The sequence below is a fragment of the Macrobrachium rosenbergii genome, chromosome 2 (assembly GCF_040412425.1).
Source record: "Macrobrachium rosenbergii isolate ZJJX-2024 chromosome 2, ASM4041242v1, whole genome shotgun sequence".
Classification (NCBI taxonomy): Eukaryota; Metazoa; Arthropoda; class Malacostraca; order Decapoda; family Palaemonidae; genus Macrobrachium; species Macrobrachium rosenbergii.
The window spans coordinates 81,392,099-81,409,558 of NC_089742.1; the positions used below are offsets into that span (position 1 = coordinate 81,392,099).

The 17,460-nt window shown below is 44.7% G+C and overlaps 1 protein-coding gene across 2 annotated transcripts in view; it reads left to right on the forward strand.

The window, feature by feature from the left end:
* The window catches only part of ca (claret), a 307,235-nt gene that overhangs the window by 49,937 nt on the left and 239,838 nt on the right, over window positions 1–17,460 (forward strand). For both annotated transcript variants that reach the window (XM_067121505.1, XM_067121496.1), the window contains exons 3-4: window positions 1,514–1,647; window positions 1,840–1,978. In XM_067121505.1, coding sequence (XP_066977606.1) covers window positions 1,514–1,647; window positions 1,840–1,978 — 273 coding nt within the window. The remainder of the gene's footprint in view (window positions 1–1,513; window positions 1,648–1,839; window positions 1,979–17,460) is intronic.

The window sequence follows — 17,460 nt, forward strand, 5'->3', positions numbered from 1 at the left end:
AAACTAGAGCCTTTTATCACAGCTCCCACCTCATCCACCCTGGTTACTTCTAAGGCTGAAGGATAAAGTTTTCAGAAACAGTAGTTGAGTGAAGGCTACTCCCCTAACTCACCCCCGTAACCACCAATTAACTACTGTACCTCCCATCTTAAGCTGACAGATACTCCTGTATAAAAAAGCCTCTGGTTTACATAACTATGAAAAATACAAATTACTGTAAAGATGTGATATACTGGCTACTTCAGTGCCTGTTTGGATTAGAGATATACAGTATCTAATTAATCACTCTACCCTTACCTCTTATCTTTTGCTTGGTGCCCTATTTGCTATTCTTATAAAGGTCCCATTTTGTTGCTGTTGAGCTAGAGGAGAATTTACATCCGCTTCTCAGGCTATTACTTAACACCTGCCAGTCCATCGCATCCCTAATTTCATCTATGCAAATCAGCAGCCCTTGAATCGTTTGATTAATTTTCTTAACTGTAAATGCCAGGCTTTGGCACTCACTTCCCTCCTCTGTTATTCCATTCTTTCCGGAGGCTATGTTTTTTTATTCCTTGAAGGTTAGGCCCCATTTTTTATTCTTCCTTTTTTTTCTTTGGAGGTGGAAGAGGCCATAAGTTCACCTTACCTTCAAACTTGGAAGAAAGAAAGTACTGTAGTAAAGTACTACTGTATATACTTAACATTTATTCTTTCTTGTTATGAAGTGTGTGAGCAGCATTTCATATGAAAGTAATCTTATATTTTGATGATATAGTGTCCTTGTTACAGGAAAGGAGACATAAGTTTATGAATTTCCCATTGATGTTAATCATTATTTATTGAGATGTAGCCTATGTTTCTTCTTTAGTTAAAAGTTTCCTTTTAACCATAGGCAGATTGTTCCTGCTCCTCAGCTTATCAGTAAGAGAACAGCTGCATCAGTCATTCCTAACCTCTCAGTACATTTTTGTTCACTCCCCTTTAAAGTATAATAGGAACTGTTTTATTTCTTTTATTATTGAAAAGAAATATGCCTGCACTTTGTTTTTTAAAATTACAGGCAGTCCCCAGTTTATGCCGGGTGTTCTGTTCCGATGCCATTTCATAAGCCGAAAATCGTTCGTAACCTGAAATATTGTAAAAAATCGTAAGAAACCCACTTTTAATCCTTTGGGTGTCTTGAAAATGGCATAACCTGCATTTCAATTGAGTTTTTCATAAAAAAAAACTCCAAATTTTGACCATTTTGCCATTTTGGAGCCATATTTCTTCTGTCAGATCAGCATCATTGGCATCATAAACCCGGAACATGCGTTGTAACCTGGGAAATAATTTTTGATGAACATATTTGAAGAGTGTTGTAAACTCGGAACGGCGTAAGCCAAGCCCGGCGTAAGCTGGGGACTGCCTGTAATTATATAATGTCAGTTTTGCAACTCACTTTTGAGGAATCTCATAAAAGCTTATATTTGCTGCAGTTTTATTAATTTTTTTTATTTTAATGAAGAGCCATTTCATTACTCCACAGTGGAGCTGAAATTATAATATTTGACCACCGAGATGGAGTGTCATCAACAAAGAAAATTCCATGGACAGCTGATGAAAATCGTAAGCCAGTAGCATTAGCTTTCAGTCCAACAGCTGAATGGTTACTTGTTGCAAGTAAGTGTGTATGATTTGTAGTAATGATATTCGTTAATTATTTTAAGCAAAGTCATTTTCCTTATCCCAGTTTTCTTTTGGGCTGTGATAGAACCATCTGTATTATACTACCCTATATATTTTAATTAAATTGCACTGATTCCCAAATTCAGGGTAAATACCAGTATATCATCTTATTTTTATCTTCTTTAGGTGAAGATGGCACATTATTTGTTGTGCCTCTTGGGAAGCGTCTTGAACCAGGTATTAGTCGAGATCACCAATTCAAGACTGATGATGTCATGGTCTTCCCTCCAAATGGTAGTCGTGCACGCCCAACTTCCTTGGTGTGGTAAGTAGTACAGTATCATATTTTATAGTTATTATAACCCTGTAGGGGGGTTACTGTTCACAGTATACCTTCTGTGTTACATTATAGACATTACTAAGGATCTTGGCAACAATTTTGGCCACAAGCTGCTTTGTTGTCTGCCTTTTTCTTTTAATCCATCCATTTGGGTCTTTCCCTGTTTTGCTGACGACCCTCTTCCAATTTTCAGCTCTCATTGAAAAGAAAATCCTCTTGTTTAGCCCTGTGATATTGTGATACTACTCAGGATGTCATTACATTACTTAGTAATTGATAAAATATGAATTTTGAATAATGATTATTGTATATTTTATGTAAAACATTCAGTTTCCATATTACAGTTAGTAGGATGAAGGTCAGGATAAGGAACTTAACAAGTTTTAAAATTTTGTTGTGTTATTGTGTATACTTTATTACTTTGGTACATAAAAATGTCTGAGATCAGTTTGTAGAAGCCTGTTATCTGCCATTTGGTTTTTGTAAGGATGTGACAGTTTTACTATCCAGTTGTTCCTACATGGGTAAAAACCTGTCTTTTATAGGTAAAAAGCTTGGTAACAAGCCATTTCCAGGTGGTATGATGATAGACACCCTCCAGTCTCGTGCCTTTGGCCCAGACTGCTGGGGATGTGGCTTACCTGTACAGTCTTAGGTTCTAATTCCTTCAGAATAGTGCCGTTCTCATACTATGAAACAAAATCTTCCACCTAACGAGTGAATCTTCCCATACAGGCCTTTTTGTATCCTCATAAGAACTGTCACAGATTCAAGGTAATTTGAATTTTTCCCAGATAAGGGATTTTGACAAAGGAAAAATCTATTTCTGGGGGAAGACCTGTGTCACCCGGTGAAATATCCATTTAGCACATATCTCTAGGTATAAGTATTGCTAAAAATACCAGAGAAAAAGCTAAACACAGTACCAGGGTTACGACCCCCAGTTCGAGCGCCATTTAATGGTGTCGGTATACACAAAGGGTGAGTGTTGCCACTGCCACAGGCCTCTGCCCTATAGAGATCTCCAATCTCAAAACCCCTAAAAGTGAGGAGCCGTCACATACCTCACCTTCTTCTCCCAGCCAGCCAACACCAGAGCCGCCATCTTGAAACATCCCAAGTTAGCACCCCCCCAAGCTTGGTATGCCACTCAGGGGGGGAAAGAAGAACAGGGATGGGTCACCGGGTGACACAGGTCTTCCCCCAGAAATAGATTTTTCCTTTGTCAAAATCCCTTTTCTGGGTTCGACCTGTGTCACCCGGTGAAATCATAACAGAGAAACAGTCATACAAAAGCTTGGTGGAGCCCTCTGAGAAATACTTTAATGGAGTTAAATAAAACTGTAAGAAAATTACTGTGTTTTAATAACCCAAAGTAGTAATAATAAACATGATGAACAATATAGGGCACACAGACAAAATTTAGTAACACCAAGACACTTAAGGTTAACAAAGGGAAACAATAACAATATGCAAAACGGTCAGGAGTCAGGCTGTGAAGCAGGCCTGACCTAAGATAGACGGCATGGCGAGTAAATGAGGCAGGCAGGCGAGAGAGGAATAAAGGACAGGATAAATTAAGGTTACATAAGCTATTCTAAGGCAGAAGGAACAATACTTCCTGCAGCCACTGTGGAAAATTTTAGAGCCTCTAGAGATATAAGGTAGTGGCGTTTGAACACTGTTGGTGATTTCCAACCCGTATATTTTTTAAGGTCATCAAAATTCATAGTATGAAAGTAATTAGTGGAGGTGGCCACTGCTCGGATATCATGTACCTTAGGTACTGAATCCGGGTTTGCTTGCTTTATAAAATATAGTATTTGTTGCCTGATGGCCTTTAAAGAAATGGTTCCTCCATTTTCCCTAACAAAAAGAGGGCCAGACATTATATTAGAAGTTCTATTCAAATAAGCCTTTAAAGTGGTAACTGGACATAAGGACAGATCCTGTGGAAGGGGGATAACCTTCCAAGGGGATCATCTATTTTGTGGACCTTCATTCTTAGCTAAAAACTTGAGATCCGGAGATAACAGAACTTCTCCTGACGGGAGGAAATCAACATGGTTTGGTTCTCTAGAGAGAGCAGACAGTTCAGAAATTCTGGCACCTGAGGCTAGGCTAATTAAGAATAACGTTTTCCTTAACAGACTCGAATATGGACACCATTCATTATCAGTGTCTGATGCTAATTTAAGTACGTCATTTAAGAACCAGGAAACCGTGTGGGGACGAGTTGCTGGTCTAAGACGAGCGCGTGCTTTAGGAATTGACGAAAAATATGAGTCTGTAAGGTTAATATTGAAGCCATGTAAAAATATTTTTCTTAAGGCCGATTTTGCTGTAGTAATAGTACTAGAGGCCAGTCCTTTCTCAAATAATGACCTGAAGAATGAGATTGCAAGGTTCGTGGTCATTTCTTGAGCTTCAGATTCTCTCAGGAATAATGCTAACTTTTTAACTGCTGAGTCATATTGTCTGAGGGTAGATTCCCTTTTGTCTGATTCTATGAACAGTATGTTAATAGGATCAATGTTAGCATCTTTCTGAGCTGCAAATTTCATGAAGTCCATAAAGCTAGGGCATTCAGAATTCTTGAGGAAGCTGACACAGTCCGAGTTTGTACTATTTGGGTCAACTTTGGCCTGGGGATTTGTATGCATTGGAGTTTCAACTCTAGAAGAAGAGGAAACCAATTGCTCTTCGGCCAGTTGGGTGCCACAAGTGCTACTTGACCTTTGAATGATCTGAGCTTGTGTAAAACTTTCATCAACAGGTTTATTGGTGGAAACAGATAGATCCTTTGCCACCTGTTCCAGTCTATTGACATCGCATCTGTGGAGTGAGCTAGAGGGTCTAGATTGGGAGCAACGTAACATGGAAGTTTGTGGTTGCTCTCTGTGGCAAACAGGTCCACCTGGAGACCTGGTACCTGACGGCAAATCCATTCGAAGGATGCTTTGTCCAGTGACCCTTCCGACTCCAGCGGAGTTGTCCTGGACAGTGAATCTGCAATGACATTCCGGACACCTGCCAGATGGGTAGCTGACAGATGCCAACGGTGTTTTCTTGCCAGGGAGAAAATTGCTATCATTACTTGATTGATCCGGCTCGACTTGGAGCCCCCTCTGTTTATGCATTGCACAACTACTGCACTGTCCAGTACCAGTCTGATATGAATCTGTCTGGTTGGAAGCAGTTTCTTCAGAGTTAGAAATACTGCCATTGCTTCCAGAATGTTGATATGGAACTGGCGGAACATAGTGGACCACGTTCCTTGAACTTTCTTGTGTTGGGAATATCCTCCCCACCAGCTCAGGGAAGCATCCTTGTGGATCACCAATGATGGAGGGGGAAATTGGAGAGGCACTGACCTTGACAAACTCTTGACTGTTGACCACGGTCGAAGCCTTTTCCTCAACACCAGCGGAATTAGGGACACCTTGTCTCTGTATCTGTTGTTGGCTTGTCTTCGCCACACCCTGTTTATATCTTTCAGTTTGGCTTTCAGCAGCAGATCTGTTACTGACGCGAACTGAAGAGAACCTAGGACTCGTTCCTGGGTACGATGAGAGGCTCTTTTGTTTTTGAGGAACTGCCTGGTAGCTTTGGCTATTTCCCTCCTTTTGGCTGGCGGAAGTGACAATTTGTGTGTGTCCAGATCCCATTGGATTCCTAACCATTGAAATCGAGCCTCTGGAACTAGGCGGGATTTCTTCCTGTTTATTTGAAAGCCTAGGGATTCCAGGAAGCTGATCACTATGGATGTTGCTCTCCGACATTCCTTGGCATTGGGTGCCCAAATTATCCAATCGTCTAGGTATGCGGCTAACATGATCCCCTGGGACCGTAGTTGTTGGACTACTGTTTCTGCCAGTTTGGTGAAAATTCTGGGCGCTGTGTTGAGCCCGAATGGCATGACTCTGAACGAGTAAGCTTGATTTCCTAGTCTGAATCCTAGGTAAGGAGAGAAATTTCTCGCAATCGGGACGTGATAATAGGCGTCTGAAAGATCTATAGAGGTGGTGACGGCCCCACGGGGAAGTAGGGTCCGTACCTGCGAGATTGTAAGCATGCGAAACTTGTCGCATTGAATGTATAAATTGAGACGAGGCAAGTCTAGGATTACTCTTTGCTGACTGGAGTCTTTCTTTGGAACACTGAACAGTCTGCCTTGAAATTTCAGGTGTCTCACTTTCTTTATTGCCCTCTTTTGAAGAAGGTCCTTTACAAAGTCCAGGAGGGCTTTGGATGGAGGCTGGTGGAATCTGACTGGCGGAGGAGGACCTCTGCTCCAGCTCCATCCCAGACCCTTGGAAACTATGCTGTGGGCCCACGGACTGAAGGTCCAACGGTCCCGGAAGAGATGTAACCTCCCGCCTACCTGAGGAGACTCATTGAGCGGGAGAGGCCTTACTTCCTCTGCTACCTCGGCCTCCTCTTCCCCTTGAGAGAGGTCGTGATGCAAACCTACCTCTGAAGGAGGCTCTGGCTCTGCTCCCCCTCGCATTTCTGTTGAAACCTCGAAATGCCCCCTGGCTTTCAAATGAAGCGTTGAAAGCCGGAGACGCCACGAAGGTTGGAGAAGCAAGGGTTTGCTGAGCTGGCTGCATCAACACAAACTGTTGCTGAGGCTGAGATTTTGAGGTTGAAGGCTGACCGATCTGAGAGACCGGTACAGCTTGGAGCATAGTTTGGGCTTGAGGTTTTCTGTACCTCCTGAATCTTTTCCTATCCCTGGCTTGAGGTCCGGCGGACTCGGTGGCCTTCCTTTTGAAGGGGAGACCCCAGCGGGAGCGAAGGCTCTGATTTGCTCTGGTTGCCCCCGCCAGAACATTGTTAACCTCATCCTCCGGGAAGATGTTAGGGCCCCAGATAGAACTCTTCTTGAGTCTGTTGGGCTCATGTCTAATAGTGGCGTCCGCAAAGATGTGCTTACGGCAGTTTAGTCTTGCCACTACAAAATCATACAGGTCCGCCTGGAATGCCGCTAACAGGGATTTGGTCAGGACCTGGAAAAGAGGTTCTTCGGCGTAGGTTACCGCTGTTGCCTCCGTAATGGTAACAGAATGCAGGGAGCGACTCAACCTGCACCCAGCATCAAATTCTGCCTTCAAAAGAGCCTCCGGAATCTTGGGAAGCTGCTCACTAAATAGAGATGAGGCGCACTCGGGGTCGAGTTTGCCCACCGTGAACGTGGCCGGGGCTCCCAACCAAAATTCCGAGTCTCCGGGGAAGACAAGAGAGGGGGATCTGTCTCCCGGAGTTGAGGTAGCGGCTTACCCTCGATTCCCGCCTGACTAGTTAGCACTGCTATCTTAGTCGTGCAGGTGGTAGGGATGGAGTCACCTACCGAAAACATAGTGAAAGTCCCCTTAAAGGGGGTAATCTTAGTGTTTTCGCACTCCCACTCAGTGAGAGCACGCATCAAGGTGGATTGGGCTTGGTCCCTAGGGAAGATGACTGTCTCCTTCAGGACCTTGTCTGATCTGATCCAGTCTTCCTCCGTAAGCCTGGCGTAGCCTGGGTAGGGAGGCACCAGGTCGGGTGGGAAGAACTCCAGTTCTTCCAACCGACGAGTTCCCAAGCCCTCGATGGTCTTCGTGCTGAGGAGCATGAAGGGCAAGGGGCCACGGGTTTCCCTTATCAAAGGGGGGCAGACTGGAGGCATCCGGAACAGCATAGGTTTGTGCTGCTACTCCGGAGCGCATAAACCCGGAGAGCAAGTTTTCCTGGGTCTGCATCCTCTCTGCTAGGGATTTCACCGACTGACCAGAGGTTTTTAGGCTCGAAACGAGCTGGGAGGAAAGGTCATTAATCCTGGCTTCAACCTTCTTGTCCAACTTCTGCATAAGAAGTTCATGAAGGCCTCAGGGTCAAAGTTAGGCTGAGGGGGACTAGCCTTGGATGACCTGGATCTCGACCCCTTGGGCAGGGGAGTAGCCTTGCTAGTGGACACCACTGGGTTAAGAGCCAGTGACGACCTTGAGGGAGCTGACGGATTAGACTTTTTAGGCCTAGAGGACTTAGGTAAGTCCTTCTTCTTCAAGGTTTTCACCTTGGGGACAGTAGACCTGGACTTGTCCTCAAGGTAAGCTGTCTTCGGAAAACCTTGGAAAGAGGAAGAAGAAGATGAAGGAGAATCGAAAAGAGGACTAACTAAACTCTCTCCCCCTGCCTCACTTACCACCCTACCTTCTACCTGGTGGTCCGGATCGACGCTCATGGGTTCAAGGTGGATATTGATGGCCGCCACCTCTTCCGCCACGTCTTCGCACAGGTTGTCTTCTTGGGAGGTTGTCTTCTTGGATCCATTCTATCGAGGGCCAGCTCTCCCTCCTGCGGCTGAGATCCGGGCTCCGGGGTAGAGGAGATTGCAAATCTCCTCTGACAGGATGTAAGGCTTCCCCGACGCAACGTTCCTCCCAAACCCGCCGATCCAGATCTTCAGGGTCGACAGCGAAGAGTTGCAGGTAATACGGTCGGTCTGAAAGAAAGAAATGATTTACTGAAACATTCCCCCAACCGCCGTATATATCAATATAAGCATTAAAGTTAAAGGAGACTACGGGTTAGCGGTCTTTTAAAGCTTACCGACTCATCCATCACTCGCTCATACAGAGCGTAACAGACTTCACAGCCATCCGGGTGCCAGACGACCAGGTCCCCAACGCGAACCGAGCAGCCGGAGTGCGCGCGGCACACCTCATGGCCACAGGGTTGTTGGAGCACCGCCGTGCACCCTTGCTTCTGACAGCGTACCATCTGTAAGCAGGAATATGATACATGAGTATCGCGAGTTAAGGCCCGCCGGAGTAAGTCCGGCGGAGATAGGATGCCTTAACCTAATAATGGGTGATGGAACATGCTTATTGTCGGGCCAAATCCCGCCGGAATTAAATCCGGCAGTATAAGGATAATATACAATACATGAGTAACATAAAGTTAAGGGCTGCCGGAGTATGTCCGGCGGTAACAGAATGCCTTAACCTAGGAACATGCATTCATATAAATAAACACTGCCGGAAAGAATCTGGCAGTGGACACAAACATAAGTTATGCTACGGAATGGTCAACTAATTAAGTAAACCAGAGTACTTGTAAAATACACTAGTGTTATAATACTCCGCCCTGATTGCCACGGAAATCTCGTTATCTCACACCTATGGTGGCGGCGGAAGAGGCGGAGAGGAGTCTTCGTATCTGGCTCAACTCTCAACGCGTGGGGCGAGAACCATGTAGTGGAAAGTGCCGACCAACCGAAAACCATACCCACCGGAGTGGTAACGTGTACTATGACAACGAGAGATCTGACTAACCCGGCGGAGAATGAACATAGCAAAAGTCAAGATAGCATCCCTGGGACTGTGTTCGATGCTCCAGCTAACCCTGAGGGAAGCGAACAAACGAAACACCTGCCGCCAATGGGAAGAGGAAGCAGAGTGGCGGAAACCGATAAGCGGTGGCCAGAAGGGTGGGTAACACCCTCTGGAAGCCGACAGAAACTCCCCACGGGGTGCCGATCATAAGTGATCGGCGTCCCTCGCGTAGGGAGATGTCAAGGTCACACGCCAGATGCTAATCGATAGGTAAGGAAGGACTAGGCTACATACACGAAAAGATCTGTGCAACCTTAGATCCCAGACCATCTTCCAAAGTCAAAACTTTTTGACTTGGACAGGAAGGCCAGAAAAGGTGCTACAGGAGGGGGGGGAGGAAACCACGCAATGTCTGGCCACACCCTCCAACACTGAAAGTCTGGTCAGGTGGGAGGCTATGAATTGAGGAGACCCTTCACTATTCTAACCTCACCTTCCAAAAACCTCGCAGCCTGGTCAGGTGGGCTAAAAAAAGGGGGGGGGGAAGGGCCTCACTAGCCTAACCTCACCTTCCGAAAATGTGACAGCATGGTCAGGTGGGCCAAGAGAGAACGAGGAACTCCCTCAACAACCTAACATCTCCCTCCAAAGCCTCAAAACGACCTGGTCAGGAGAGCTAGGAAGCATGAGCATCGTGAAAAGAGCCTATCCTGGCTAGCCTAACTCGTGGAAACCGATTACGGAACGGTCGAGCAGGCTAGGCTAGAAAATACCTAAACGAATAAAACTATCTGGCTTCAAGTACTAAAATAACCAGTTAACCAGATGATGTGTGAAACATAAAAACATATATATATGCACTGAATATTTTTATGGATACGTAAAAGACTCAGATGTAGAGAAGGCCAAGCAACCCGCAGTAAATGGGAAGCGGGGATATCCAATATGGCCGACCCTAACGCTGAATCACAATTGAAATTAATCCAAAAATTTACATGTCATCCATCACCGTACACATCAGAAAATGTCATGAGCATAACAGTACCAACATGGAAAATGTACCTACTCGCTGGCAGAGGAAGGGGACCAGAGAAAAGGGAATTTATGATCGGAAAGGAGGGAGGAGGAAAAACCTCCGACTTTGGCCAAGCTCAATCATGATAAGGGCTCCCAACCCCCTACCAGCGAAAAGGTGATCAAGTAATAAAACTCCAATGAAAGGAGTATATATATAAAATTATATAGAAAAAACTAGCAGTAACTTCCTGCTAAAACCATGCGAAGACTGAGGGTCCAGCATGGCCGAGGCGAGAGGTGCCACGATCAGCGGCGTCATGTTATTTACCTGGTAAACAATAATTTATAGGTCAAATAAGATTCCTCTGTAAGAAAAAACCAAAAGCAGATGGTACTCAACTTAGGTGATGCAAACTCTGGGAGGGATGACATGATGCAAGATCAAAAATCACCAAAAAATAGCACCAAGAAAAAACACGGTGATGTTTTGAAGCGTGCTAAGTTGGAATGTTGATAAGATGGCGGCTGAGGTGTTGGTTGGCTGGGAGAAGAAGGTGGGGTATGTGACGGCTCCTCATTTTTCGGGATTTTGAGATTGGAGATCTCCATAGGGCAGAGGCCTGTGGCAGTGGCAACACTCACCCTTTGTGTATACCGACACCATTAATTGGCGCTCGAACTGGGGGTCGTAACCCTGGCATCATGTTTAGCTTTTTCTCTGGTATTTTTAGCAATACTTATACCTAGAAATATGTGCTATATGGATATTTCACCGGGTGACACAGGTCGAACCCAGAAATAGAGTATGTCCATGACTTGATGCAAAGCTGTTTCAGTAGGTAAATGTCTTCTGAATCCATGCTGTGTATTTGAAAGAAGGTTGTTTTCATAAAGATATTCACACAGTTGGTTTGCAGCAATTTTTTCTAATACCTTTGACAAAACAGGCAATAACGAGATTGGTCGGTAGTTACTTGGGTCCTCAGGGTCACCTCGTTTGAAAGAGGGACAAACTATAGTGTGCTTCCATTCATGTTAGGTACAAAGCTAGAACTGGTAGTGAGTCTTTTAAGAATTGAACAGATATGCCATCATGTCCATATGAATATTTTGTTTTTAGCACCATAACTATTAATCATAGTTTCAACACTTACCAGTTGAGGTCTAAAATGAGGAATACTTGTCAATGACATAGCCATTTGGCCTTGAATTATTTTGTCTAGGATACCTGTTTTCACCGTTTTTTCATTTTGAATTTTTGACCAACAGTAGCGAAAAACTTATTTAATTTTTCAGCCATTTCTAGTGGATGATTACAATTTATGTTATCTCTTTTAGATATTTTGTTTGGTATAATATCATCATTAACACTCCAAATTTTAGCCTTTTCAAGTTACTATTTTCAAATCTGCTGTTAAAATAAGATATTTTGCTTTTTTCTAAAAGTATCTTCACTTTCTTTTTTGCTGCTTTATAGCATTCCTCGGTATAGTTATTAAAATTTAAATCTTGTATTTTTCTTCTAAGAAGAAATCTCCTCTGGGTCAGCTCAGTGTGGTGTTTCATGTTACTTATTTCAGAGGTAACAGAGTCAGTGGTGGAAAGGAGAGAGGGATCCCAGAGTCTCTCGGATGTACCACCTGAAGTATTGTTAAACCCTTAGTGGCAGCAAAGTGATGTGTAGCCAAACTTTTAGGAGCAGCTAGACCTTCAGGTTATTGGATTGGAAAGAAACCAACTTCCTCCATCCCAGACCACTATCCCAGTCTTTTTCCTACAGGAAGGAAGGGACAGTGTCCCATCCCTTCTGCACTTCTGGGTAGGAAAGGGAGAATGAAGACTGGGCAGGTCACTAAATTTAGCAATCCCGTTAAGTGGCTGCTACATTTAGAGGGATGCTTTTCCTGCTTTAGATAGTAGAGCAATGACAAGGAATTGAGTCCTGGATACTTAGGCTTGTGGGGCAAACATCGATACTGTCCTTTCTTCCCCTTTAGATTCTCCAAGATCCCTAGCCTTGTTGTCATGGTTCAAAGAGATGGTGGAGAAAGATGCTAGAATTTGTGGAGGACTAGTCACTTTGACATTCATCTCTTTTGAGTTAAGAGATGACTAGGGCTGAAGACTGATCTATGAACTCAACCATTAATTGATATGTGTTTCATACTTTCTTTGAGATGAGACAGCACATGCTGTATGGTAATCCATCATATAGGACATCTTCATTATTAGTTAGTACTGAGGGATGCATACTTTCTAGTACCTGATCATCATAGCTCAAGCAATTACTTCTTGCCCATTGTTTTGAAGCAAAGTTTTAAACAGAAGACAGTTCCACAGGTGGTTAAAAATGTTTTATTTAAGTAACTTACCAAGTAACTACATCGCAGTAGTTTCTATTAACCAGCTGCTAAAAATTTTGAATTTCGTGGGTCACGCTATTTTGTTTGGCAAGGTGACTAACCCCACCCACTTTCGGGGTAAGAGAGGAACAACTAGCAAAAGTATTCTGTTTGTTTCTGCTGGTTAATGGCTGTACACCAGTTTTTAGCAGCAGCTCTGATTTTGGAATTCGTCTTTGATATTGATTTCTCATCGTATTTGGTGAAGTATTCTTGCTTTGATAGCCTTTCGGCATTATTAGATAGAGTTAGACTCTGTTTTTTTACCTTTCTTGTGATTCTCTTTATAACGACTTTCCTTATTTACCGATTGTGACTTTAGTTGACTTGTTTTTTCCAAATGTCAGACTCAAGTTCGACTAGCGTTAGGTATTGCAGTAAAGGCTGCAATACGCATTTGACTAAGGAATCTTATGATTCACATTCTTTCTGCATAGATTGTAGGGGACAGATTTGTTCAGAAGACTTACGATGTAATAAATGTGTAGACTGGGACAGTAAGAAGTGGAAGACTTTAAGATCTCATTTAAACAAACTGGCTAGAAATGATTGACATTCTTGTTATTTCTGTTGATCCCTTAACCAGTTCTCCTGCAATGCAACCCACTCCTGTACCCGGCTGTCTTGCTTTCGAACCCAACACATTGCCAGCCTTAAGTGTAAAACTGATAAAAGATTCAAATTGATTGTTGAATCTGTTGTGCAATTAGCCTCTTCAGTTACGGTCCTTATGGACAATAAGAGTGATTTAGAGCGCCCTTTTGCTCCTAGTGCCAGTGCAGTGTTGGTGGAGTGCCCTGATTGCGTTTAGTGTCAGTGATGTGTTGGTGGAGGAGGTGGCTGCCCGTCCCGCTGATTCTCCTAGGAGGAGTCAAACTGGTAGACTAAGGGAGGTTGTGGGGTCTGCCCACTGGTAGTCGCCCCCTCAGTTGAACCTGTTGTTGAATCCCAGGTTGCAGCCAAATGCTGCTGGAAAGGCATATCCCTGGACATGCATCATCTTTCATCTGGCTCAGATGATTCCTCTCCCAGACGCCAATGGCGTTTTGTGGATGAATCACGCCCTTTGAAAAGGCGTGTGGGTGTCGTGTCTCATTCTCCTCCAGTACCTTGTAAGAAATTCAAGGAACCTGTTGGCAGTCCTCTCCCATCTTGCAGTCATTGGGACAGTCCGGAACGTCTTCCATCTGTTCCTCCCTTGGTAGAGAGTTAAAGAGCGGCTTCCAAGGACAGTATCCTGCTTCGTAAGTGGTCTTTGTCTAAGGCGTTTTCTTCTGAGCGTCCTCTTGTACCCAAGACTCCTCTGGCTCCTGAGCGCCCGGTTTCTTCCGAGTACCCGAAATCATCTCAGTGTTTGTTGGCTCCTTGTGCTGCTGTGTCAGAGCATCCATCTTCTCTAGAGAGTCACAGAGCGCCCGTCTTCACCCATCCACTCTTTGATTCATGGATCGCCAACTAAGATGAAGCGCCCAGTGGTGCCCGAACTTCCTTTGGCACCCGATCTTCCTTTGGCACCAGAGCGTCACCATGCTTATGCTGCCAATGCTTTAATTCTTTTGGCAGTTATTGTTCCCCGAGCAGTTGGACGTTCTTCTGTGTCTCGAACTTCTATGCCTCAGGCTTTACCCTCTTCTAGCAAGCAAGGGCCCCTCCATGGTAGACCCAATTCAGAGCAAGCACGACAGTATTTTGAGCCTGTTGAAGAAGGCTCCATCAACCCCCCAACCTACAGACTTGGCTTTGTCTCCTGTATCCTCAGACGAGGAAGAAGTTATTGCTCAAGACGCTCGTCCTTCAGCTTATGCTTCGCTGCTAAGGTATCTTCTTGCTACCTTCCCAAATTGTTTTTCACCTGCAGCTCCTTCTTCGCCTGCGTCAACTTTTCTTGGGGAGTCGCAGTCTTCCGAGACTACCCAAGTTATGCTTTCTTCTTCTGCCAAGAAACCCTTCGGTGTTATTGAGGGATGGCTAGCAGGGAAGTGGGAACAAGGTAGAGCCATTTTCAACTTCCCTCCTTCTAGACTGTCTAAGAGGAGACAGCTCTGTTATGCCACAGGGGAAACTCCTTCTTTGTGAGTTTCTGCCTCCTCTTCGGGGGACTTCTCCGGGTTGATCGATTCCTCTTGTAGATCTGCCTTTGCTTCAGTGAAGATCATGTTCAGTTCGACGGAGCTCTCACACCTTAAAAGCTTGTTTAAGGTATTCGAAGTGTTGAGTTTTCTCGATTGGGCAGTGGGTTCTCTTGCCCCTAAGATTAAGGACTGCCTTACTGTTCCTGAAGATAGTGCCTCCAACTTGCTAGGAGTCTTCTTGTGTATTGATAAAGGAATCAGGGACGGTTCCCAGGAATTAGCTTCCCTTTACACAATGGGAGTTTTAAAAAAAGAGAACTGTGGTGTTCCTACACATCTAGGGGAGTGACTCCCTCCCAGAAATCGGCCCTTCTGTTTTTCCCGCTGGATCATCTTCACTTGTTCCCACAGGCTACAGTTCTGGAGATTTCTTCTGATCTTCAGAAGAAGAATACACAAGATCTTCTTGCCCAATCCTCTAGGCAACCTAAGAAAGTGCCTGCTCATACCTCCAGGACAGTCTTCCCGCTGCAGACTCGGCCCTTTCACAGCAGCAGACAAAGATCCCTTTCTAGACCCAGTTCGTCCAGCAGATTTGTCTCCAGAGCCATTAAGAGATCCTCATCCCATTCTGCCTCTCGCAAGTGAGAATTTCATCCTCCAAACTTCTGTAGGAGCCAGGCTCCTTTTCTTCTGGGAGAAGTGGAGAGAGAGGGGGTGGCCAGAGCCCTGGATTGTTAACATTCTGAGGGAAAGCTATTCTATCCCCATCAAAGAAAAGCCACCTTTAAGCAGCTCTCCAGTAACATTGTCAGGGTATTCCAAAGGCTCGAAGAAGTCTTTGGCCTTCTCAGAAGTGTTGTCCCTTCTCAAGAAGGGGGCGACAGATTAGTAGAGAATGTTGGCTCCCCTGGGTTCTACAATCATCTTTTTGTGGTGCCCAAAGCTTCAGGGGGCTAGAGGCCCATCCTGGACATCAGTGCATTGAATGTCTTTGTTCAGAAGACAAAGCTCGTGATGCAGACAAATCGAACCTTCATGTCATCCATTCGCCAGGGAGACTGGATGACATCTATAGACATGCAGGATGCGTAGTTCTACATTGCAATGCATCAGGAATTGAGGAAGTTTCTGAGGTTCGTGTTTGGGAACAAAGTGTTCCAGTTCCACACTCCATGTTTCGGGTTATAGATCTCGCTCCCTTAGGCTAGTGGCTCCATCTGATGGAAACCAAGATCTCCCTTTACTTGGACGATTGGCTACTTTGGGCCCAGTCGAAAGAGAAATGTTTGGAGGACCTTCAAAAGACTTCTCTAGCCCAGGAGCTGGGATTGATGATCAATGTTCAGAAATTCTCAGTTGATTCCGTGACATCGGATTCTTTATTTAGGGATGATAATAGACTCAAAGTTTTCAGGTTTTTCTCTCACCGAAGAGAATACAGTCTTGCCTCAAGGTAGTGCACAGATTTCTTCTTCTGGACCAATGCTCCGCCAGCGAATGGATGAGTCTTCTCAGGACATTATCGTCCATAGAACAATTCGTACTCCTGGGCAAATTTCATATGAGACTGCTCCAATTCTTCTTAAGAATCAGTTGGAACAGGAAAAAATACCCAGACTCTTTCATGTTCCGAGTAACTCCAGAGATAAAAGAGGATCTGCATTGGTGGAGCATAGGAAGGTAGGTTGTTGCAAGGAAAATCTCTCCTTCCGTTGAACCCCAACCTAGACTTCTCAGATGTGTTGAACCTAGGTTCGGGGAGCTCTGTTGGGAGACAAGGAAATTTCAGGGACCTGGTCTCCAGAACAAAGAAATTGGCACATAAATGTCAAGGAGTTGAAGACAGTTCATCTGGGGTTACAATTTTTCAAAGAAGTGTACAACAAAACAATCACAGTGCACTCTGACAGTACGACTGCCCTGGTGTATATCAAAAACCAAGGGGTGACACACTCTCTCTCTCTTTACAAGATGGCAAGGAGACTTCTGCTTTGGGCAGAGCAATTTGAGGTTACACTCTTCATTCAGGGGAAGCTCAATGTTCTGGCGGACGAGCTAAGTCGCCAAAGACGCGTGTTACGCATGGAGTGGACCCTGGGTCCTCATGTTTGCTTGGATCTTTCAAAGTTGTGGGGGACTCCGGTCATAGACCTGTTCGTGACTCCCACAAAACCATCGACTCCCTGTTTCGCTTGCCAGTTCCGGATCCTTTAGCTTGGGCAACCGATGCCATGCTTCAGGACTGGTCAAATGGTCACCTTTATGCATTCCCCTCCTTCAGTATATAGGATAGGTGATCAACAAATTCCAAACTCAACAAAATGAACGGTTCCCGGATCTTCTCGACCTCCTCACAGATTTTCCGAGGTTGCTACCTTGAAAACCTCACCTGCTAAAACAACCCCACTTCAGGCGTTTTCATCAGGGATTGTCTACTCTGCCCATGACATGATACAGACTGTCAGGAAACTTCTTAGAAAGAAGGGGTTTTCAAGATCGACTTCGCAAGCTATTGCCAAATGCAGGCGACAGTCCTCTGATAGAGTATATGAGGCTAAGTGGACAATTTTTAGAGAATGGTGCAGGAAGTGCAGAGTGTCGTCTTTCAGACATCTATAGCCAAAATAGCAGACTTTCTACTATATCTTAAGACT